At 39.1% G+C, this 26316-nt stretch overlaps 1 protein-coding gene across 1 annotated transcript in view; it reads right to left on the reverse strand.

Moving 5' to 3' along the window:
- The window catches only part of Antxr2 (ANTXR cell adhesion molecule 2), a 127615-nt gene that overhangs the window by 67037 nt on the left and 34262 nt on the right, over positions 1 to 26316 (reverse strand). The window contains exons 8-12 of the mRNA XM_059274707.1: positions 22976 to 23036; positions 20576 to 20674; positions 18203 to 18272; positions 6997 to 7075; positions 1738 to 1833 (exon numbers count right to left, since the gene is read on the reverse strand). Coding sequence (XP_059130690.1) covers positions 1738 to 1833; positions 6997 to 7075; positions 18203 to 18272; positions 20576 to 20674; positions 22976 to 23036 — 405 coding nt within the window. The remainder of the gene's footprint in view (positions 1 to 1737; positions 1834 to 6996; positions 7076 to 18202; positions 18273 to 20575; positions 20675 to 22975; positions 23037 to 26316) is intronic.

The raw sequence follows: 26316 nt of genomic DNA on the forward strand, positions 1-26316 counted from the left end.
TGTAACAACTTTCTAAAAAGAGTCCATTTCAGGGTTGTTTTTTTTTCTTGTATCTTTAAGGGAACAAGCATACACTTTGACACTTTTGTACCCTGTGACCAACAGTAAATGAAATTATAAACTAATGAAGGGAGGAAATTTGCCATCGTAAAATTTAAATTAAAAATGCAAGGAGCACAAATCACATTAGGGTACCATTTTGCTTTTTAATTTGAGACTCAAGAATGCCATCCACCCCCAAAATAGCCATATCTAAGATAATCAAGATTATACCAGGAAACTGTTTGAGCATAAACTGCTGTGGCAGGAACTTGATGCGCTCAGCAAAGGGACAGCAAGTGTTTCATCTCTCCTCTTGTCAGAGTTAATGCTGTGGGCCTAGTACCCTGAGGTAAAGGATTGGAAGGCTACCTCACGACAGCAGACTGTGGTACAGCTAATAAGAAATGTAGATGGAATACAAAGCATGGCTTGATGTCCTGGGAAGTGGAAATCAGGCAACAAAGGTGAAGGGGGTGGAGGGAGGCAGGCCTACTGTGTCACATGAAATACCCCCGTGAAATGGAGTAACACTCTCCAAACAAGTCATAGGAACACCCTGAAAGATTTTCCTGGGATAATCTTCTCTATAAATTCTAGATAAACGGGGATTAAGTGAAATATGCTAATGTATATAAGTTATGCACTATCATGTAGGAGGCTGAATAATACCTCTATAAAGATGTCTATGACTTAATTCTCTGGTACTGTGAATAAAGAACTTTACATGGTAAAGGGATTTTAGAGATGTGATGATTAACAACCCTGAGATGGAAGATGATCCTGTAGTGTCCAAATGGGTCCAACTGAGATATATAGGTCTTTAACACTGGGCAGCCTTCCCCACTTGGATTCACTCAGAGATATGTAAGCACAGAAAAATGATCAAGGACATATGACACAGCGGCACTGGCTATGAGGATGGATAAAAGAGGTCCCATGGCAAGAAATGAGGGTAGCCTCCTTAAATTGGAAGTAATGGACTCTGGCCCTGAGTTTCAGAAAGGTGTGCGTGCCCTCTGCATCCCCCTGGCCCAGGTGAACCCAGTGAAGCCCATGTAAGAGCTGTGATGAAATAGTCATTAGGTAAAATGTGCGGTGCTTTTACAAGTCGAGCAGGTGGCAACATGTTAGCTCAGCAATAGAGAACCCCACACCACCAAACTCTTCCACGGGCTTCCTGCAAAAGCGAAGGTGGCATAAACTGAAGCTGCTCTTCTGTCTCTAAATTAAGTGTTTAACTGACAGCCTCACTTTTGCCTTGGACTTACCTCTAAAACATGCCACGGGTGGAAGATAAAAGAAGACCCCGGGCCAACAGATCTTTAAAGGAGCACACTCTGAGCACTTTGAAAACAGACACCAGACCCATGATTCTCATGAGGAGAGCAGAACATGGCACCTGTTTACCCAACCTTCCCTTGAACTTGAGTGGAAATAAGTTTCATCCCAGCTATCCCCAACCTCTCAACACCTCTTCCCCCAAGCCTAAGTTCTGAAGTGCCTCTGAGGTACGTTTTATGCTAGATAGTGACATACGTGTTTTCTAGAAGCTACTCTATGTAAAAGACTATGAAATTCGAGCTGCTAAGGAAAGCTGTGCTGTTGCTGGACCACATGACATCCGCTCGTCCGCTAGGCCTTACTGTATAACTTCCTGCTCTAGAACATGAATAAGAGCAGAGTTAAAGCACTTACCACTTTACAGCAGAGGGGCCAAAACCACCACATCAAGGCCACGCCCAGGAGCAGCAATAACACCAAAACAGCTATGATGGCTGCAATCCCGTTAGACTGCAGAGGGAAACATAAACACAAAGTAAAGCTGGAGGTCACATCCCACAGGTGATTTATTCTTTTAAGGAAGCTCACACCAGGCAGGAGAAAATGAGCACAGGAGGCAAAACAGTGTCAGACCCAAAATGTTACATTCTCTTAAGTTTTATTAATTCCTTTTTATTTCACGTAATATACGTCATGTTATGTTAAGATGGTCAGTAATAAATGTGACGTCTTCCAACATGCTACAGACTGATTTAAATGTGTCCTAAAAGGATGTGAGAATCACAACTTCTGAGGATTAAACAAATGGTCCCCTTAGGGACTTTTGTGCTTAGGCAACAATTATGTTGGTTCAGGTTCAATTTATTCCAGGCAGAATTTCCTCAGATTTTATTAGATAAAGCAGCAATTTCTTTACATACTTGGAGGGTAAGGAAGATATAAACATGGGCCAATAAGAAAAACACAATGGGGACCAGGTGGTTGTGGCACACGCCTTTAATCCCAGCACTTGGGAGGCAGAGGCAGGTGGATCTCTGTGAGTTCAAGGCCAGCCTGGTTTACAGAGTGAGTTCCAGGACAGCTAGCACTGTTACACATAGAAACCCCATCTCAAAAAATCAAAAAAAGAAAGAAAGAAAGAAAAGAAAAAAAAGGAAGGGAGAGAAGGAGGGATGGAGGGAGGGAGAGAGGAAGGAAGGAAGGAAGGAAGGAAGGAAGGAAGGAAGGAAGGAAGGAAGGAAGGAAAACACAATGGCTCTGGCTATGTATGCCTCAATGGAATGCAGCCCAATGAGTCCTTAATTCCAGCGACTTCTGGTCATGGTTCACATGTGACTCAGGCAAGACCTTCACTGTCTGATTGCCAAGTGCCTCCACCCTTTAGACACCTGCTCTGGGCTCTGCCTGTGACCTTAACCTCCACTGTAGCAACCACTGATCCATCCTTCAGCCTCAGGCTAAGTCCTCCCAGTAGGAACCCTACCTAGGATTTCATAGATACAAAATGGATTAGACAACAAATTTAGGCAGAATTGCTCTAGATTTTAATCAAAGCATTTTTACAATGGAACTAATTTTGAGCTTTGGATAATTTAATTCCATGTTTCTATCATGAATGTACATCTCCTAGGAAATCAAAGGCCATTTCCCATCATCTAACCACTTGATACTCCTTGCTTAAAGTTTACAAACTATATACCAAGAAAATGAACTCCAAAGCAATAAGACTCCATATGACACAGATGTCATAAAGAACATACACCTTCACTTTTTTCAATGAGTTTAGAGGAAACTAGCATCTCTGCCACAGCCCAACTTCTCTGGGATTCCCAGGGAAACTGTTTCAGTTGGTTGTCTTTTGCTGGTTTTCTTTTAAAAGAGAAAGAACTGAGAGGAGAAAAACAAAGGGAAAGAAATATTTTATAGAGAATTTGAGACAAACATCTCAGTGCTGTCTTCTTAAAGCCAGCAGAAGACAATCAGAACGTAGATGAGGAAAACACGGGAAGGGCATCACCCTTCCTCACAAGTTGCACACTCAGGAACAAATCTGGCCATCCCCACAGACGCAGTTACAATAAATACAAAAGCAGGCCAATGGGAACACACAGGAAAAGCATGTCCTGGAAGGACACGGGAAAACTATAGCATACACTAAGAGAATCCCATGCATTCTTGGCCTTACCTTCAACTGTAGGGTCTTGGGGAGATCATCCCCACCCCCACCTAGACCCAGCAACTCACAGAAATACTCTGTGTGGTCGTGCTATACAACTTCACAAAGAGCTCTGCAAACATCTGATTGCCCCTTTTCTTAGCGTTCACACCCTGTTTTCACAAAAGAGGAAATGCAACTAGAGGCCATGAATCTACTGAAATGGAATGGTCACTTTGTTCTTTCTGTGCAATGAACAAGAAATCACAAACCTGTGCTGACTGTTGGAATATTAAGTAGACGGGCACTTAAAATTCTTAACTTTTTCCCTCAAAATTAACTGCCTCGATCAGTAAGACTGACAAACAACACAGCCGCCCCTCAATGGAAACAGACATTTAGTGTGGCAACACTGCCATCACAACTGATTCCAAAGACTGTCTCCAAAGCTTAAAGCTAGAATACACATGTTCCGGAAGACTACACGTCTCACTTTCCTTTGTCTCCGCCGAGCATGACGGAAATAGGATCGGCGGAAGCAATGATTTAAAGATACCTGACCTCACTCTGTCTGTCTGTCCTTATCCCAGACACTAGCTCAGCTCGTTGTATAGGAATCGCGGCTTTCCCATTTCCTCTGTATTTGTTGTCAGAGCTAACATCAGATCATAGAACGGGCAGCAAGGAAAAGGAAATGATTGCATTGTTCACCTAACTTCATAAACATACTCAGGAGAAGCCAAGCGAGGAAACCACAGTTCTATGAATGGACACCATGGCACAGACCTAGAGGCCCGACGAGGAAGATTATGAAACTGGGTCTAATCACCCCTAGATCTGTGTCATGATCACAAACCAAAAGTTTCTCACTTTTACTCAGAAATGCTCCCTTTAAACAGACCTCCAGCTGAAAAATCCTCATAAGTATTCAACACATGCATGCCATTTTTCTTGAATAAATGAATTCATATACACGACAGAAATCTAAAAATATTTTTCCATTCATCTAAACCACACTCGACAAGCCACTACTCTATACTGGACTGTTAAATGGGTGCCGAGGCCACATATCAGACACGTCCTCATGTAGCCCGCGGGTAGTGCAGCTTGGACAAATAACAAAAAACTGTAAAGACTGAGGGAAAAAAAAAACCAACAGAAGGATGGGAAATCTGGCAAACAACCCTTTGAGGAAAGGTCAAAGGGTGGAGGAGGTCTGTAGGCATATCAGAAGGCCTTATAAAAGCAAGAAGCCACTGTAGCTGGGGTGTAGAGTCAGAGAGAATGGCTGATACCTAAAGAGACCCAAGAAGCCAAACGCAAACCTCTGAAGAGATGAGTTCAGGTTCTCCAGCAAAAACTGTGGAGTTGGTGTTGCTGATGACTCCCGAAATCACCTTGTAAAACACTAACACTTGTACAGCCAGGGACTTCCCTAAACGCTGCCACTGAGGGACCATTGCCACTTACACACGCCTGTCACTCGACAGGGAACTCCTCATATTCCACCTGATAACTAGTCATCCTTCTGGTTCCTCAAGGACAAAATCAAAAAAGGAACTACTCTAAATATTCTGAATCTCTTTCTTACTCCCACAGATTACAATTTAGACAGATGAAGGGGCTCAGCTTGAATGTACTGAAACCTAACCTCTTCTTAACCCTCCCCACCACTGACGCCCCAAAGGGACTGCTTTCTTCCTGTGCTTCTTAGATTATAGAAATGCTAACAGAATTGGTGTCAACGTTTTGTTGTTGTTGTTCATTTTCACACAGTGGCCAGAGGGAGCCTGTTCAAACTTCTTCCTCTAACTAGGAAGACAATCTTAAGGCCTTACAGTAGCTCACACAGTATCAAAAGTCCTGCACCCTATCCATCACTGTTTCTTCCACACCAAGACCCCAACTTTCCTGGCCTGTCTCCATGCCAGCGATGTCCACTGACTCTTCTTTAGGAGTCCCGCCTCAGGCTCTGTCCTATCTTGGCCCATCTGCGCAGAACCTTCTTATAACACATGGTCTTGAGGACTTGCTCCCTCATCTTCCAGGCCTTGGCTCAAACATCACCTCAGTGAGAGTCATCTTGACTCCTATTTAAGGGTTAATATTTCCATCTCCAATGGTTCCCCACATTCGACATACCCGATACTCTTTTTTTAACATTTTATTCTTCAACAGCCTCTGGTAACCTAACTCTCCTGAGAACTCTCCAGGCTCAGATATAATGGCCTCACATATCTGTAAGCACCAGGTGAGTCATTCCACCTCAGCGTCCCTGCACATGGAGCTAGTTCTTGGCTAGAAGACAGAAACAAAGACCTGCTTTCCTGCCTGCCAGGAGGAAAGATTTTTCAGTCGGGGGAGGGGGGTAAGGAAGGGAAAGAAGGATGAAGAAAGTGTCATTTCAGTGAGCTAGGCACTAAGCAACTAACTACACAGCACAAATATTTGTAACCTTATTCAACCACATCCTGAGAGACCAGAAAACCAAAATTACAACATCCACAAAGCCTATTTGCTGAAAAAAAAAAATGCTATTTACAAAACAGAAAGAAATGTTAATTAAAATTATCCAGAGTTCAAAAGGATCAAAAGCCCATGTGGATACTTCCTTTTTTCCTACAACATTGTCTTACAGTGAGAAACAGGTATTTCTGCAGAGGCAATATTTTGTGTCTCCTGAATTAATAGAGATAAAAATGTTAAAAACCATGATATGAGAAAATACTAAGCTTGCTATTTTGGTATTTTAGAGGAAAAGAGGGTTTCTTGTTTTCCCTTTATTTGCTTGTGTGTGTGTGTGTGTGTGTGTGTGTGTGTGTGTGTGTGTGTGTGTGCAGGTGCATGTGTGTGTATACATATAAAATAATAGCCATGTAGAAAATCTATTTTAAAGCATCCTATTTTCATGTTCAACAATCTAACATCAAAACTTTCTGTCAATATACAAAATTAACTACAGTGAAAAAAAAACTGTCTCTATGGAGTTTATGTTTTAAAGTACTGTATTTTAGATGATGCAAATAAAAAAACTCAACTGAAATATAGTTTCAAACATAGCTATCACCCAGCTCTCAGAATGAGACTTCTTACTTACTTTAGAAAGTACAGACAGCATCTATGTGGACAAAATGATGATATCACCTATGGAGGTGCACTAATAATTTCAAAACCTGATCAACCTCTTAGATACTAAATTCTAATCTTCATAATAAAAGAAATCATTTCCACATTTAATCTCCTAAAAAGAATGCTTCATTTCTATTCTCTTACCTTATGTTGTGCTAAAATATGACTTTGGGGAATTTTATAAATGTTAAAATCTAACGTATAGTACTTAGAAATCCTTTCAAAGGGATCAGAACAGAAAGAATTAAAATAAACTCTGTACAAATGTTTCCTTGTCGTGTTGTGACTCTTGCTTTGCGCTTTCCTTGCTATAAAAAACAGCACAGAGACTCCCTAGGCTATTATCTCATGATAAAATTCTTTCTAAAGGTAATTAGCTTTTTACTCACACATTCTGTAGCTGTGACAGTTAAGGATCTTGAGACGGCAGACTTCCCATCATTAAAGCTGATTGAAACTTCAAGAGTTCTACAAAAAGAGTGAAGAAGCAATAATTAAAGTCAACTAGGAGATGTCGAAGGTCAAAACCACGAAATCTTTGCCAGAGCTTTTTAAAGCCATGGGCACTTTCACAGCCTTACAGCTGGGGGCCAGGACTGAACCTCGGCTTCTACCTGACTTCGAACCCTTTCCATCACACCACCAAGGCAAGAGGAAACAATGCAATGAAAGTCCTTATGGGGCATCTTCCCTCAACACGACAGCTTAGCTCAGATCCACACAGGGATAGAGCCACAGAGAAAGATAATACTGCCCAAGTCAAGCTAAGATCTTATTCATAACTCAGAAATACTCCTGTTAATATTCTTATAACATGCCCACTTCAAAAAACTCTTCCTTAAGAAGAAAAGTTTAGTTAAAAACAGAAAAGAAGGGGACTTTTTAATTTAACTGAATTTTTGCAGTATTTCAAAATAGAATGCCAAATGGCCTGTTGTTGTTTTTTTAAGTTAAACCAAATTCCTTATTCTGCAGAACTTTGTTTTGTTTTGTTTTCATGACTAAGCATTACAGAATCCAAAATAATCTTTCCTAATTCCAAATTCTCATACTTTGATGTGTGCAGTCATATGACAGGGCAGGCATGGTTCTATTTGGAGAAAAGGTTATTTTTATTGATGCCAATATATTCTTGTCAGGGTAATCTCGTTCACTCCACTCTAGATCCAGCTAGAGTTGTTTACAATTCCACACTGAGAGTCCAGCAGAGATAGTCATGATTTTAGCACTTAGTGAGGTGAGTAAGAACACAAGATGAAATTTGAAAATTAAGGTGTAGAAGAAACACATGCTGAGACCTTAGTTATACAAAATAACTCTTGATCCTCAAACAACATTCTGGTATAACATGACCAGTGTTGAGTAAAAGTGAAACAAGTCTGCACAGATATGAAAATCTACCAGAAGCTTCTTTTTATACATTGTCTTCACAGAAAAAATAAAATGCACATATTGGTAGCAAGATCCAGACAGGAGAGTCAATAAGAGCACTAATCCATTGAGTTCTTCCTATCATCCAGAAACATTAATTCATCTCATTTAATTCTCACAGTAGTCCACTTCCATTCTGCAAGTCAAGAAACTGAAGTTTCAAAAGGTGCCTCATCAGAAGATTGGATCTCTCTGAATTTGTAATCCAGGAACCTTCACTTCTCTAGCATACCATCTTTGTCCTCCATACATATTTTAGGGACTTATATTTACATTTATCTCATACACATTAGCCTAGGATTACTTATTCAGATTTTTCTATATTCATACCTTTTCATGGTTAACTACAGAACCATTTTCCTAAAACAAGATATTTACTCTTGAATATATATTTATGAATATTTATAATTTTTGGAAAAGAATTTCGAAAGTGTTGCAAACATGAAAAACACAGTTGCTTCTGCTCTTGAATTCTGTTGTTCCTTTAGAAAGAGTCCTTAAATTCCTGGTATGGTATGGTATTGTCATGAAGCCAATGACTAGCCCAAGCACAGAGGTAGTTAAAGGCCATCCTCTAGCCTAAGGCCAATGCTTGGAGCATTGTTTTCCCAAGATTGCAATGTACATAGTAAATGTTTTCTGTCATATTTTATGTCCTTTCTCTTAATTCCAATACATTGCTCATTCTTGTCCCTGTATAACTCCTACTTCTAGTTAGAATGCATCTAATAATGGAATCTAGATCCCTTGGTTATGAGATCTAATCATAGGCTGAAACACACTAAATAAATATTGTGTTTATTGAATTCTAGACACAAATAGGAGGCAATGGAACAGTTCTTCTTTATTTGTCCAAATGTGACCACAGCTTGCAAAATTAGGCATATTTATGACATGCGTGGGGCAAGCTAGAGTCCCGAGCTTGAACTTATGTCAATCAGTTTTAATATTCCATTCCTCAGCCTGTAAAAGTACGGAAGTTATACCTATGTCAGAGTTGCTCTAGGGAGGGAATTTCACAAAATATATAGATGTTCCTTGCAGTATGTGAAACTCAGGAGCTCTATGAAGCTTTGTTATAGCCAATGATTTATTGAGAGGACTTTCATAATATCACTATGGTTTTACAATCTTACTACAGCCACTCTAAAGAACTAGCATAGAGAATATAGGATATATAACCAGAATTAAACATATATGCAAGATATTTGCCTAAAGAATTTCTCTTCTACTGACATAAAAATATAGACAGCTAAACTATTCAAAATTTCCTCTTAATTTCGTGTAGACTTGTGTGAAGAAAGTTTGCAGTTCTATTTACTGTTATAGACATCTTATTAAACCCAACATTATAGCTATGTTGAGTTGTGTTTGTATATCCATATATATAGACAGATATACTCAAATCATACTCTAAGTAGTTTGATCAATGTTTGCTAATATCAATCACTTGTTCTTTTACTAGTTAACACAACGAAGACTTTTAAATTGACTAAGATACCACTAATAATTGCTATAAAAGAAGCATAGCCAAACTAGGATTTGTTTAATATGACTGTAATAACAAAACCTGTCACAATGTAACTGAATGGAAGATACACAAGAATTCACCATGGAGTGTGCCTGGCATTATTAAGAAATAGATATGAGCACTGGTGTTCTATCGGACCGTGGAGGAGGACAGATAATTCATTCTTGGAGCGAAATGAAAAAGTTTCCAAAAGATAGTCACCTCTAAGACAAATTCTGAAGAATGATCAGGAGTTCAAAAGTAAGACAAAAAAAAAGTGAAGATGGAGAACCTGACAGGCTGAAAGACAAGAGAGGCAGAGGACAGTCCAATACGATGCCATTCCTGCAACACAGTGCAAGAGAGTGGGGAGGCAGCTTCTGGCTGAAAATGGCAGCAGCAGGGATGGCTGTGAGGTCTGCAGAATTCGAGCTCCAGGAATCTGGAAATAGTCTGAAAAGGCGACGAGCATCATAAAAACATGGCAATAAATGTGTTTTTACAAATGTCATTCTTGTTGATCTTGCCTGGAGATTTGGAGCTGGTTGGCAAGAAGGGAAGCCTTTGAGAAGATGACTTTATAGGTCAGGAATCCAACCATGAGGAAAATGGATGGTTAAGAGACTCTAAGAACAACAAGAAGCTGGTGTAACATCTGGAGAAAGACTGAAAACATGATGTCTTGAGAATGTGGAGATGGTCTAGGAGTGAGTGGCCATAACGCATGATGATGCAGGAACACAGGCTGAAAACCCAATTTACTCAACCCTGTTGGCCATAAACGGAACTAGAGTGCTTAGTACTTCTTCTAGACATCCTAACATTCCGTGGGCACCACCCTTCTAAGTTTTTCAAAATAAAAAGACAAAAGAAACCTTTACAACATATCACAATGAATATTTTTGGAATATATTTTCATGGTTCCTGTTACTCAGTTAATGCTGATAAAGCTTATTCAGGCACACTAAATTCTTCTACAAGAGAAATTGTTAAATAGTGCTCTGGCATATTATTGACTAAATAAAATCAATTAGTCCTCATGGTCTTAGTGCCTCAATACACCTACACACACATGAGTAATCCAAGATAGGAGGAGGAGGAGGGCCCAGCGCTATATGTCAAAGCTACTCTGATCGGAGAAATGTCATATTTCATGAAATATGGTTAACATTTCAATCCACAGTAACCTAGTTGAAATGTGTGCATTTGCTCCCAACTTTATATATAAATATATATTCTGTGAACGATTTCTATTTTATGATCCATTAGAGAGGATTTTAAAAAGTAAATGAAACTGTTAAAGACATTTGCTGGAAGCACTAAATAATTCACCTCCAATTTGCACATACTGAAAATTAAACTGGCAACCACTCAAAAAGTTGTTAAAATTGCGGTGACTTCAGATATTTTGAAAGCAAGCACTACTATTGAATACTTGGCCGAGTGTTCTTTGAGCTAGCTTTGTGAATGATAAAGATTTCAAACTGAAGAGAGAGGTTTCAGATTTGTGAGTAGTTCAAAGAAGCCACTTCAAATTGAGGGTACAGAGGTAAATTAATGTTTTGTCTAAATGCATTCTTTAAAGACATTAAAGGAAGTTTTAATTAAATAATTTCCTTATGCTATGGTGATATATGTACATAACCAAAATAAAAACTACAGCCAGGAAGACTGCCAGCATTCAGGAGAAGCCAGTGAATATTCCCAGCTATAGGAAATCACGTCTAAGGGCACAGTCTAAAGGCACAGGGTTGCACTAGCACAGCTCCTTTTTAAAAAGTTCGTGAAGTTTAATAAAATACAAAAAAAAAAAAAAAGATACTGGAAAATAGTAACTCCCTACTTTGTTTTCATAATCATAAAATTGACATGGTAAGCTTTATGGGAAAGAACATAAGAAGCTGTAAGTGCACGCTTAAGAGAGACCACGTCTTCGTCTTCTCGGTCCCAGCACACTCACTAAGACATTCTAGGATTTGCAAAGATCTTCCTCACAACATGGCAAAGTGTGCTTCTCTTCTCATGCTGTTCTTTCTTTCCTTCATTTGTAGCAATAAAGAGTAAGTCGGAGCCTTCCCCGGAGGGCTCTTCTGATGCTTGGCAAGGCCATGTGTCTATCACATGGGAGCCACACCTTTGCCCAGTCTTGGAAGCATTTGACTTAACATTCTCACATTTGGCGACATCTCATTGGCCAGCCATACAAGTGTTTGAAACAAGCATTGTTGCTCTTAAAAGACAGTGTCTCGCTGGGTGGCGGTGGTGCACACCTTTTATCCCAGCACTCTAGAGGAATACCCAGGTGTGAGTTCGAGGCCAACCTGGTCTACGGAGCGAGATCCAGGACAGGCGCCAAAATTACACAGAGAAACCCTGTCTCAAAAAAATAAATAAATATAAAAGACAGTGTCTATAACTGTTTCAGATACTCAGGAAAGGGACACAGTGCTGACCAAGTGAATATGACATGCTGGTTGATATAATCAGAAGACAATATGAAAGAAAAATGGTGCAAGTTTCAGGATGGGAGAGGATTAGAGTAACAAAATTAACTTATTTCATTAAGATTCTAATGGTTATAATCCAAACGAAGGCATAACTGATGTCCTGGTATTCAGGATTGCAAATTAAATCATCAAGTCTCATTCCTTGCAAGAAAGAACAGATTGAATCAATAATGTTTGTATCACCTGCTGCCAACACAAAGGATCTAGGGACTGCATAGATACGGATATACACACACATATGTGGGTATGTTTTTGCAAAAGAAAGAAAAGCTTGGTAAAAAGAAAATTCAGCCAACTAAAAAAAAAAATAAGTGGAATTAGTCAATTGGATGCCAGACAAAATAAATTAGGCTTACTATTGAAAAATAACAATGTTCAGGGAGAAAAAATTTAATCAATTACCAAGTCTAGCCCTCATTCCAAGTCATGCTCAGGGAACATATTGGAGATCCCATATCAGACTCTTGAAATGACCCTCATCCTCCATCATCTCCATCTCCACATACTCTGTCGGTGGCTTCCCACACTGCCTTTTAAAAGGACTAATGCTATCACTTTCGTCTGATTTAGATATTTATTTCATATTTACCAGAAGATTCTGGCCAATGTTTTTGAAAGCACATTTAACTCTACCATACGCCTCCTTAAGTCATCTCTCTCGAGCAAGCTGTAGATTGAGGCTCTGCTCCACTCCATTCTGTTTGACTTTCTTCACAATGTGTTTATGTATGTTTACCCAATTTTTTTCTGTTTTTTTCATCAAATCGCAGGTTTGAGATCTAAAATACTCCAGAGCAGCTGCGCTATTGTCGCTGACTCACAAAACAAGGGTCAGAGAACTAGCTCTGTATCGCAAGTATGTTTGATGACCACATAGCATACCTGGAGTCTGCTACCATGGAACGGAGATCAAAGAACTCTTAGGATGTCATCCTATTTAAACCCAAAGAAGGCATCTTGCTACAAATGAGCAACTAACACAAATAAATGAAATAATATACCAAATTTTTGCTAGGATAATTTTCATAAGTATATGAAGTTTTAAAAGGAAAGCATGTTCAAAAAGGAAGAGAAAAAAACAACCCAGCTATGTCCACTCTTATTTTCTTTCTCATATCCTTCAAATTTGTTCATCTTAACCAAATATCTGTATCAAGGAAATTTAGTAAATATTGGTCTCTTTCAGAGAAGTTGCTCAAAGCCCCACTCCAATTCTGCTAAGTTGAATTACTCCTAGATAGGACCTGCACATATATTTTTAATTTCTTTGTTTTAAAATTTGTTTATTAATTAAGTTTGCTATTTGACAGCTTCATACTTACATATAATGCATTTGATGATTCCCATCTTACCTCCCACCCCCAACCTCAATCCTGCAAATCCCTTCCCCACGTTCAAGTCTGCGTAATTTTTGTTACTTTATAACATCAGTAGTTGAATATAAGACATCTTAGCTATTCTAATGCAAGTTCTTAGTCCTGTCTCTCAGTAAACACCCACCTTACCCCTCATTTAAATCAAAATCCACAAGCACATTCAAAAAATGCAACACAAAGATGAGAGAAGAACTAATAGGGCAGACTAATGAGCAGAGGCGCGTGTCTATGGACCAGCTCTGAGACCATGCATCTGTCTGTCTAGGACTACTTCACCAGAGCATTGTTAATTATTTAGGTGAGAGAACAGGGGGACCCATCACCACATCTGTCACCTTCACACAGTGAAGCCTTCCTTCGCTGATGGGCCAGATGTGTTTATTTGAAACACAGACTAACTAGCTATTTAATGGGTTTGAATCCTTAGCCAAAAGGTAATTAGGCAAACATATTAAGCATCAGTCACCTTACAAGGCTACACTGTTTCAGTTCTGTTGGTTTTAATTCAATCTCAGAAGAGCTGGTCACCAACAAAAAGTATCTGAAGAGAAGTCAAGGCAAAGGAAACAGTCTAAATTATGTGCAACCAAGTAAGTAGAGTAAATAATGATGCTTCCCAGGACCCAGTGTATTAACAATATTCCCTAAAAGTTTGCCTCCGTGATTAGCTAGAACCTGGTACCAAAATAAAGTAAAATAATACAAAAGCAATTCTTTTAGATGGATTTCCATCCCCAAATATTCTGTACCTATAAGCAAAGTATTAATATTAAAAGCTAAATAAATGATGGTTTTTTATACCCAATGTTCATCATTATGTGTGCAATTATTAAAAATCATGTATCTTTAAGTATTTATCCTATCTGCAAAGCATTAAAGAATGTCAGTAGTTGCTATAGTACACTATTCAAAAGGAGAGAGAAAAATACTGAGGCCTAGGAGACAGCAGGTGAAAGAGGCTGCTGCGAGTTTGATCCCTGAGATCCATGTGATGGAAGGAAAGCTGAAAGTTCTTCTGTGACTTCCTTATCTACCACGGCAGGTGCACATGATGTACCCGCACAGCACACCCACACATAAAGAGATTAGCAAGAATAAAAGTAATTTTTTTTTAAATTTAACTGATGCCTGACATATTTTATATGTATTTATAAATATAAATTCGCATGTCATTTCATTTTGTAATTATATGAGAGAATAAATTAAACTGTCCTCTTTAATCATTCACTTATTTAAAAGTTTTGTAAATTTCTGTCCTTGTCAATGGTACATCATCCTAAAATAAAATTCTGAACATTTTTCCTAGCCCTGTTCCCCCATCAGAAATCAAGTGACCTCTTTTTAACTTTTTATATTTATTGGTAAACAGAACTATTTGAGAAAAACATAATCACCTTCATCCATCAAATGCCTAGTGAATTTACACTATTATGGGCACTGGATAAATTCAAAGGAGTCTCCAAGAAACAAAACTTACAGCATTTATCTTAGCAGAAAGGAGCCACAATAAACAGTAAGCTTTTGAGAGAAAATTCAAAACATGTAAAGGCAATAAGGAGGTCGCTTGATCAGAAAGAGTACCTAGGAAGGGTTTCTGCTTTATTGAGAAGGTGACATTTGAGCAAAACTTAAGGAGATGAGAAGATACCATTCCAAGCAGAGGGACCGGCAAGTAGGACATCACTGATGGAAGTGTAAGCTGATTGGGTTAAGAGACGAGGAAAAGGGTTGTGTGGCCACAGCTGAGCAGAAAAGCAGTGAGGAGACGAGATCTAAGGAAAGGAATTTGCTTCCTGTAGAATTTCAGGGGAATACTGCCAACTCTCCTTGAACTTTGTGTGGGACCTATTCCCAATAATCCTATCTGGAGGGATGACACAAGCTTATCTATTCAATGGGATCCCTGAAGCCAAGGACAGAAACAGAGGCCAACAGAGAGGTGAATGGTGGTGGCAGGAGACGTGACTTTGCCTAGGATGGCAGTAGTGGAGACAGTAAGCTGAGAATCTCATGTTCCGAAATCAGTGCCCAGTGAGCGTGCTGATGAGTCGAGCATAAAGTAGAAACAAATCAATTATGATTCAAAAGATTTTCTACCTGAATGACAAAATACAAGGATGGCATAACCAATGGAAAGAGTAGAAAATATAACTGAGACTGGGCCAGGAGGGCATAAAGAGGGCCAACCAACAGGACTCCAATTAAACAGGTCCAAACTCTGGTGGTTTGTCATGGATAATACAAGATCACTGAATTCCACTATACGCTTGAGGTAGGAAGATGCCATGAAAAACTAAAACTACCAGAAAGCCCAATTCAGCCACAGGCCGGTCATCACTGATCCTACATCATCACACAGAACACAGAAATTTTTGAATAATAGTCTTACTCCTAAAGTTATACAATATAGCCCTTTCAATCTATTTAAAATAGAAAACTGGTACTGCTAGACTTTATTTGCACAACCAGACATGTTGTTCAATAACTTCTGAATATACTGAACATTGACACTTTCACAAAGACCAAGTATTCATAACAATTGCAAAAATACAAAAAATTTCTCTTTGATTTTGTGGAGGAAAATATAATCTTCATTGTGTGACCACTAATTTTGACTTGAGATTATAGCTTTTGTTTGTGGTGATACTGTGTTCCCCAAAATATTGTGCACCCTAATAAACTTATTTGGGGTCAGAGAACAGGACAGCCACTAGATAGAGAGGCCAGAAAATGATGGCACACATGCCTTTAATCCTAGCATTCCAGAGGCAAAGATCTGGCTGGATCTCTGTGAATTCAAGGCCACACTCGAAACAGCCAAGCATGGTGACTCTTGCCTTTAATCCCAGGAAGTGATGGCAGGAAGCAGAAAGGTAGTTAAGGCATGAGGATGAGGAACTAGAGCCTGGTTAAGCTTTTAGGCTTTTGAGAAGCAATTCAGCTGAGATCCATTCTGGATGAGGACTCAGAGGCTTCCAGTCTGAGGAAACAGGATCAGCTGAGGAATTGGCAAGGTGAGGTAGCTGTGGCTTGTTCTGCTTCTCTGATCTTCCAGCGTTCACCCCAATACATGGCTCCAGGTTTTTTTTTTATTATTAATAAGACCTTCTAACAATTCGTGTTATGTTTGGTGTTTAATATTTTTATGCTCTGTGTAAAAGATCAACGTTAAGTAATTCCATCAGTTGGATCAGCATTCTGATTTTTTTCTTATAATCTTTAATATGCAGCAAATAATTGCATTCATTGCTACCAATGTAGAGAACATCTCAACTTTTTGCAGTTATTTGCTGTATATTAAAAATTACAAGAAAAAAATCAGAAATACTAAGTTACTAATTAAAATTATTTTTGCATTGATGAGTCAAATAAAAGCCTGTCTTCTGAACTAAAAATTTCTTATTTTAACCAGTTATCATCATGGTTTACAGTCACAAAAAAAATAATAATGAGTGTAGGATTAACTGAAATGGGGAATAAATTAAAGTACAAATTAATGAAAATGTATGCTTAGTCATATTGCCATGAGCCACTTGCTTTTATCTCTAATATTTATTAAATTTATAGCAAATATTTAAAATCTTAATTTAGAACTCTGCGTATGTGCATGAGTGTGTACATTCAGTACCCTAAAGTTCAAAATACTGGGTGTGGCTCTTGTTATCTGCAGATTTTAACAATAATTCTCAAACTCATCTAAGTGATTTTAGATTGTATTTAATCAATATTCATAAACAAGATAAAGTAAACATTAATATCTTCAACCTACTGACATTACAATTTTAGTATTAATTTATAATTTAACATTCACTTTGTGTCTTGTGGGAGGTACTGAGGTCATTGCTCACAGATAAGCATTTGGGGAAATAGGAATGTTAAACACACAGGGAAGTTTCTTCAAAGGAAGGGATGCATAACCTGTTATCATCCCAGGAGGTTGAGAGCTGACCTGGTTAATAGCTTGGTAGCCTTCTGCACTGCTTATGTGGCTAAGACCACACCAGATTCTCCCCAAGACCCTTATTGTGAGCTTGTCAATCTATAGAACATATCTTTATGGAGGGTGTCACATCTACTTTACAAAGAGTGTCAACGGAGTCAGTCACATCTTAAGATTTATTGTGCACATAGGACTGAATCAATTATCACCAGGGAAGCTTTCACCAAATTGTGCTGTGCTTAAATACGCTTAATATAGACTACTCAAAGTCAGACGCCCGAAGTTTTGAACCAGCACGAGCTACTTAGTCTTGTTGAACAGAACTGCCTTCTTGCCTCTAGTGGAATGTTATTCTGCTGGCCATGGTGGTTATAGTGACCCATGCAGTATAGTAAAAAAAAATTCATAATAAATTTAACAATCAGCCTGGCTTGGTGGGTGCACACTTGCAATCTCAGCATTGGAAGGTAAAGGCAGGAGGACCAGGAGTTCAAAGCCAGCCTCAGCTACTTAATAAATTTGAGGTCGCCCTGGGCTACATGATACCTTGTCTTCAAAAGACAAAATAAATAAACAAATCTACCAATGTGCGATTATCATTTTATAGTGATTTGTTGCATTGTTTTTTGTTTTGATTTGGTTTTGTTGTTTGTTTTTAATCCATGAAAAAAAGGCTTTTGTTAGGAGTGAGGACAAGAGAGAGAGAGGAGAGGGGGATAGGGAGAGAGAGAGTGAGGGAGGGAGACAGAGAGAAGAGAAGAGAAAAGATCCTCCTCAGAGCAGAGCAGTTGCTCAGCATCCCTGTTGAGCTGCTTTTGATGGAGTACTTACTCTCCAGCTTTGTTGAGGACAGGTGCAGGACAAAGTATGGAACTGTGCTGAACAAGGACTGGCTTTTCACCTAAAAAATAAAATGTCATTTAATTAATAAAGAGTTGTATATCTCTAACACAGTCTCATTTGAAAAAAAAAAAAAAAAAAAAAAAAAAAAGCCAAGCACTCCACAATAAGAATTCAGGGCCCTCTGCATAAAAGAGACAGTTGTGTAGCTTGATCTGCTTAAGGGGCCCCCTGGCAGTAGGATCAGGATCTATCCCTGGTGCATAAGCTGTCTTTTTGGAGCCCACTCCTTATGGCGGGACACCTTACACGTCCTTGAAGTGGGGAGGAGCCTCTACTGAATGTACCAGGCTCTGCAGACTCCCCATGGGAGGCCTTCTCTTCTTGTAGGAAGGGATGGGTGGATGGGTTGAGGGAGAAAAGCTGGAGGGGTGTGAAAAGGGAAGAGGGGGGCCTGCGATTGGTATATAAAATGAATAAAAATGTTCTTAATTATAAAAATTTTTTCAAAAGAATTCAGTGGGGAATATGAGAAAGAAAGGTCAACAGTATTTTTTTTAAGTCTAGCTAAGGAGGCAAAATAAAGAAGATGGAAAAATGAAGTTATAAAACCTTGATACAAAGATATGGTAAATCATAAGTTAGGACTTTTTAGCTAAGATAACAGTATACATTGTAGATACAACTTTTTCTCTAGAATGTTTCAAGCATCTCAGACTTTCAAGGATAAATTAGATATTGTTTCTGAGAAAGAGAACTTAGAATGGATGAAAAATGGAAGACTAGTGCCTAAGTGGACAAGCTAGCTACATCTCTACACCATACAAGCACATCCTAACAAGCTGGGTGCTTAAACCCCCTTAGAGCTTTAACAGTCTGTGTGAAAATTCATCTAGCAATGGAACTACTGAGAAAATTTCCATAAGCAAATGGATCATCTCAGAATATGAGGAATGAAAATACAATTCCACCTCCATAAATTTGAGAGTTGACTTCAGTAAAATGAATCTTATTGATGTGTATATTATAATCAACCCAAATATGCAGTCAAAAGGAGTCATATAAGTCTAGCACTTACATACAAATAACTACTGAATAGAAATAAAGTGAGCCTTCCCTGCTCAATTGTGTAATGTATTATGAATTTGACACAAATATTATTTTGCCAAAACAAATGGTGTTCCTGATACAGAGAAGAGAAAGTAGTGACCATATTTACCATGCTGAGATTCTCACCACTTTCATTCGACAAGCGCACAAGTGGCTGAGTGTGGCCAAACCTATGCTGATCAGAGAGTTCGGTACCATCAGAGAAACAACCAAGTTACAGCTGAATTTCTCTAAAAACAGTTACACCAGAGTTCATACATTTTAAAGGCCAAAATACCCACTGATTGAAAAAAAAAAAACAATGTTTTACTAGCAGACCAACACACTCAGGAAACCAAGACCTACTGGTGTGATGATCCAACTCACTTCTGGTGAACTCTAAAGTCCTAAATGGCCAACAGCACAAAAAAACAAACCAGACAATAATAAAAGTAATTTAAGAAACTGAAAAGTTATTGGACATGAAGTATAGAGAAGGGCTGACCAAGACAATAATGCTAAGGCAACAGGTAGTGAAATCGTGTGATACAATTTTAAAATTACATTTTAAGGCAAGAGTAGCAAAATGTAAGTCTGGACAGAGGACAATTTGATCAAATGACTGATACTGTTAGTCCAAAACCCAGGTGCAGGTATTTCAACTTTCAGCTGTGCCTGTCATTAGCTATTTCACTACAGGAGGAAGGTCATTCTACTCACCACAAACCATCTTCTGAATATGGAGGTTACTTAGAACAGAGTCTAAGTGTTTAGTAAGTAATGATCAAATGTTGTCACTACTAAATAATTATTACCATTTGTATTATTATGGAGGCTTCATTTCTTCTCTAATAAAAAAACTGCAGCATGGCAGATTATAATGAAAAGAAGGAAGGGAGGCAGAGAGGGAAGAAGGAAGGAAGGAAGGAAAGAAGGAAGGAAGGAAGGAAGAAAGGGAGAAAGAGAGAAAGAAAAGGAAATATCCCAGGCTACAGCAATGGCTCAAAGATTAAGAGCCATTACTGCTTTTCCAGAGGACCTGGGTTTGGATTCCAGCACTCACATGGCAGCTCACAACCACTTATCACTCCAGTTTTAGAGAATCCAATGTCTTCTGGCCTCTGAAGGCATCAAGCTCTCACTAGGCACAAAATATGTGCAGGCAAAGCACTCATACGCATAAAAGAAAAATAAACACTTTTTAAAGAAGAAAAAATACTCAAGGTTGTGTGCAGTAAGGACACTGATGTGACACTGGCATTCCTGGCGACTTACTCTTTGAGTATGTGTTGTTCACAGTGAATGTACAGACGACACTGTCATCATGGCTGTTGGATGTGACGGCTCTTCCACTCAGAACAACTTGAAATTCCTCTAGAGATAAAAAGAAAGACAAGCACTGTAACCAGTGTTTTACTAAAAACAACCCAAGTATTGAGAGATTTGGAATACATTTCTTCCTTCTATCCATTTAACCAATAACCATGAAGATGCAACTCCAGCCAAGATTGTTTTCTGTAGATTGTCTGGGTGGGTATAGTGGAGACAACACTTCCGGTCACATAGAGCTATTATGTGGTTTTTACTCAAGTATTTGCCAATAGTAACCCAGGTATTAGAATTAAAATATAGTAACAATTACCTGGCTTATCACAATTCCCAGAATTCTATTCTTACGTCTTTTTCAAAAAAAGAATATTCCCTTTTTTTTTCCACTCTCAGGCATAAAGTTCAGGTAGTAAATAAAGAAAATGTGTCAACCTGTTTCATCTTCTGTTGCATACAAGCTTAAAATCCAACAGAGGTTTTATCATTTGGATTCCTGACAGCTGTGACCATGACTAGAGGAAGATGATTTACTGTCTCCCTGTCTACAATGTAAAAATGGGCACTAAATGTTAGAGAATGAAAGAATATACCAGAAGAAAAGTTGACAGACAAAATCTTTTGATAGGCTGAGAACACTTGATGCTTGACTACAAGACAATATGTTTACCATCCCAACAGTGATGGATTATTGTCACAAAGACACACTGAAGCAAAAGAAACATTAGAGAGTTGATCTGACCAAATTACAATTTAGAAATTGGCAGCTTCAAGGCAAGGGTAGTTTGAGAGCTCCACCAAAAAATTCAGCAGTTTTTTTTCTAGAAAGAACATAGAAATAATGCAAGTATACACACATGTGTATACACAGACACACACACACACAGACAGACACACACACACATACACACACACACACACACACACACGCCCACACACGCCCACACATTCACATCTATCTCATGGGAAAGTTCCTACCTTAATACTCTAAATATATTGGTTGCTTTTGACTGGTTCAGCTGAAGTTCTGTTTTTGTTGTTGTTGTTGTTTGGTTGGTTGGTTTGGTTGTTATTTTTCAGTACATGCATTTATAAAAATATAGCTCGGGTTTGTTGAAGTTCACAGATCAAGCAAGGGCCACTTGTGATGTCTAAATGGACTTGTATGCCCAGATTTCTTTCATTTTTAACTCACATTAATACCCTCCATCCTCTCAAACTTCTCTCTCCCTAACATCATCCCCCCAACTGCTCATCAGCACTAAAACAAAACCTACCGGCCACTCTGCATTCACAGAAAGGAGACTTATGATGTACAGGTAAAACCTAAAATGTAATTCAGTGAGAGCATGGGCCCTGCTGTCAGATGGGTAAGGATCTAAAGGACATTGACTAGTCTGTCTGTGCATCAGTTTCTCCATCTGCAAACTGAGGATTATAAAACTTGCAAGTAGCGTTGCCACGGTGAGTAGGTAAAACTGTCTATTCAAAGGACACGGTCAGCAAGGTGCATGAAGATGGAGTCTAACAAAGAAGAGCTGCAGCTTCGACCGATTTGTCTTCATTTTCTCTAAGAAACTAATGATTGCTGCCTTGAAAAAAGACCCTGCTTCTCTGGAATGTCCTTGTGTACTCTTCCTGCTCTGCATCTCCATGACCATTAGGGAGCCAGAAGATGCAGAGAACAAGAGCCTGTGCAGTACTGTGATGCTCTGTGGTAAATACAGGGTATATTCTCCTCCTCCTCCTCCAAGACTCAACATTTTTCCTTTTCTAAGTAAAGTTGTGCTAAAATGAACTCTAGGTCAAACTTGAAGAAGAAAATAGGCCAGGGAGAAGCAGCCTGTCTGGGCTGGGACGTCTGGGAGGTGGGGACCTGAGCCTGCTTTAAGCAGCAGCTGATGAGGCCACCTGCTTCCTTTCTGCACGCTGCCCCTAAGTCACTTCCTCATGTGCCTGGAGCTAGCAAATATGATGATATGGCCAGGTCATCAGAGCACACAGCTCTGTGCCTTCTGATCGATACCTGACCACCCAACCAGAAAAAAGATTCTATATTTTATTTTATTTGCCATGGAAAAGGTCTCCAACATGAACTAAATATACAGAGCATTCTAAAAGCCTGTCACACAATATGCTCATTATTTAAAATAACATTCGAATCTTAAAAATTTGAATTTAAAATAGAAATATTTCAAGGAATTATTTAAAAATTCTTACACAAAAAAAAGATGCCAAAAAAGTTAATTTTGCTATTCTCCTTCCAACATGAGTTTCAAATCATATATTTTAGCTATGGGGAGAAAAAAACAATTTCTTACATGGTATTTTTAAATTCTAAACACTTACCCCCAACACAGACACTGGAAGGACTCAATTCCAGAATTTCAGTACATGATTGAGCTAGTATCTGAAAAAAGAAAAAAAATAAGGCTAAGCTATAAGACTAACTGTAAACACGCAAATTCTATGTGTACTAACAAACTTGAGGTCACCTCCCTATTTCAAAAGATGTCAGAGAAAATTCACTTCACCATTACACACAGAGCTACGAAAGTCTTTGGAGACACTTGTGCTATCTGAGGGTATAACCTAACATTGTACATTGTAAAATCCAGATCAACAGAGAAAAGATGCACACCATCTCAAAGCCGGGTGGCCTTGGGAATGAATAGCTAAAGTTTCTAATATCAAAACCAATGCTAGCCTTTCCATGTCTGGCAAAAATAAGAGAGCAAATCAAACTTCCTACTTAATATTGCTGTTTGTTATGGTTTTTGTTTTGAAGTTTAAAGTTTACCAATATATAACAGCTTCTTTACTGGCCAATGTGTTCTTAGTCTATTTCCCAAGCTTAATTCCCAAAGGTGCAAAACATCACACTTGCAGAATGAAGATTCGTTGTGAAAACCAAACATTATTCTCAAAAACACTGTCTGTGTTCAAGCATGCACAGCGCCCTGGAGCCGAACAGCTCCATTTAACGTGTTCTGAGTGCCAGAAACCACCACATAAGGCACGTGGTTACAACTGAAAAACAATGATGAGGAAAGCTGTGTCTGATGGTCGCCACAATTCCGTCTCTATTTTCAGAACTCCTCTGCACAGCAATATCAAAGTCAGACAAAGTCCAGATGGCCTGTGAGCAGCCTTTCTCTGCTGGTGGAAGTTGAGGACAGATGAAGTGCAGTGGTTTCCACAGCCCCTGCCTGTAACTAGACAGGATGGAAGTCCTAGGGCAAAAAGTACAAACACTTCCTGTGCTTCTCACTTAGGGTGGAAACACTCAGCATCTGAAACCACCTGTAAAATCAGGGACCTCTGCCCACGGAATGTGCATCTGAACAGGAGGCATCATTTGAACTTTGGAAAGGTTTTTCCACATGAGCACAACTTTTCACACACCAAGCAGAGTGAGCCTCCAGTGACTAGGAAACAAATCTAGTAAGATCTTACTTTTGAAAAACAAAAAAAACAAAAAACTTGTAGATAACAAAACTTGGGGCCCATGGTAAAAGCTAATATAGCCTCATGAAGGGGTAGGATTTCAAGTCAACATGTTTAAACATTCTCACAGCATTTGGGTAAACAGAAACGTTTTGTTGGTTAAGACTAAACTAAAACCTTTCCAACTATTGAAAACGGGCATGATTGATTTAGTCTAGGCTAATGGAAGGAAGTTTTTTAGAAAGAGTGAGTCACAAAGTCGGCATCACCGTGTGACATAATCCAGTTGAATTTGCTCAGCATTACCTCCCTTCTTCCAAATTTGAACCTTATGTTGAGAGTGGAACTTTGTCTATAAGAAGATACTTTTTGGAAAGTTACAATAGATTACATTGCAGACCCTACTTCACGCTGAGCAGACTGTTTTATACATGCAAAACAACCACTAACTGCATACGTTTAAAAAAAATGAGCAAGAGGTAGCATTAAAAATGTTTCTCCAACCATCAAAGCAACAATGGCATTAGGGCACAGATATGTCAAGACAGTTGGTGAGAAAAAGCAACTAGCCTCCTACAAATTATGAATTTTAGAAACACAGGATGATATAATTTGAAACAAGGTTCACCAAAATCACTTCCAAATGAAAAATAGTCAGAGAAGAGGGTGGGTGGACGAGAATGACAAGAGAGCTGATATAGTTTTAGAAATAAAAATGACTTGTAAATTTGCCTTCTTCATCTAGAATTTACCATATCCTATACTAAGAAGGCAACAACTAGATAAATTAATTAATTTTTTAATTTGAATTTAAATTTAATCATTTGATGTTGGAACGTAGATAGTTTACATGCAACACTTTAAACAATATTTACCATTGAAGCACAATAGTTCATGAAATCTCTACAAGTAATGATACAAAATGAGAAGCTCAAGAAGTGAAAATGGAGATCTTCCAGATAAGATAGTCAACTAGAAGTTGTCTCTGCATGAACTAATGAAGAAGGATCAGAATTTAAAAAAAAAAAAAAAATACTAGCTCTACTCCAAAGAGAGAAAGAGAACAAGAGAGCCAGAAACTTAAAAGACTATGGGTAGGCTATCTAAAGAGTATAGATGACCGCACAGGCGCTTCATGGAGGATGCCAAGTATAACGCACTGTGAGCACAGGGACGCCTCCTGGGGAGGGATGGAGGAAAGCAGAAAGTTTCTCAGAAGGGTAAGGCCTGTGGCCCTGGTGAAAAGGGGCTTGGATCATTGCCTCTAGCATAGCCCCCCAAGCATGTGCAGGCCTAAAAATAAGACGGTTTTGGTGAAACAGCAATTCCTTGGGCTGATGGATCAACAGTGGTACAGAATCCCACTTTCACTCTGTGTGACTCAGAGGGAAGGTGCTGGGCCAGGCAACATCATAAGAGAGAAATTACTGTTTGAAATAAAACTATCCTTGGAGACTAAGAAAAGAGATCAGTCATGGGACAGGGAATTGGAATTTGATCTGCAACTATCCCAGGGTAAGACTAGCCCTTGGACACCACAAGAAAACACACAACATCAACTAACCTGGGCTCATATAGGGCCTCACAGAGACTGAACCAATAACCAGGAAGCCTACATGGAACTGACTTAGGCCTTCTGCATATATGTGACAGTTGTGTAGCCTGGTGTTTTTGTGGGACTCCTACCAGTAGGAGCCATGGTGGGGGGAGGGGGGTACCTCTTACTCTTTTGCTGGCTTTTGGGACCATACTCCTCACACTGGGTCACCTTGACCAGCCTTAATACATGAGGAGGGTCTTAGTCTTACTGCAACTTGATATGCCATGTTTTTTTGATATCCATGGGAGACCTGCCGTTTCCTAGACAGAAATGGAAGGAGTAGATTGCGGTGGGGAAGGGGGGGGGATGACCGACAGAGGGCAGGGCAGGGAGGGACTGGGAGGAGAGGAGAGAGGGGAAACAGGAGCTGGAATGTAAAATAGATAGATAGGCAGGCAGACAGACAGACAGACAGACAGATAGATAGAGAAATGAATGAATGAATGAATGAACAACAACAAAAGAAAAGAATAGCCCTTAGAAGCAGCTGTAGAGAATTCGAGGATTAAAAGCCCTAAAGCCAAAAACAGGACATGGCAAGAGGCTGGGCTTAGGAACTGGAGTACATTAGGAGAGGTAGATGCCCTTCTTAATTGCCTAGAGCAGATTTCATCAACTATGAATAACCCTGAATTTGGGTAAC

This window comes from Peromyscus eremicus, chromosome 10 (assembly GCF_949786415.1).
Source record: "Peromyscus eremicus chromosome 10, PerEre_H2_v1, whole genome shotgun sequence".
NCBI lineage: Eukaryota > Metazoa > Chordata > Mammalia > Rodentia > Cricetidae > Peromyscus > Peromyscus eremicus.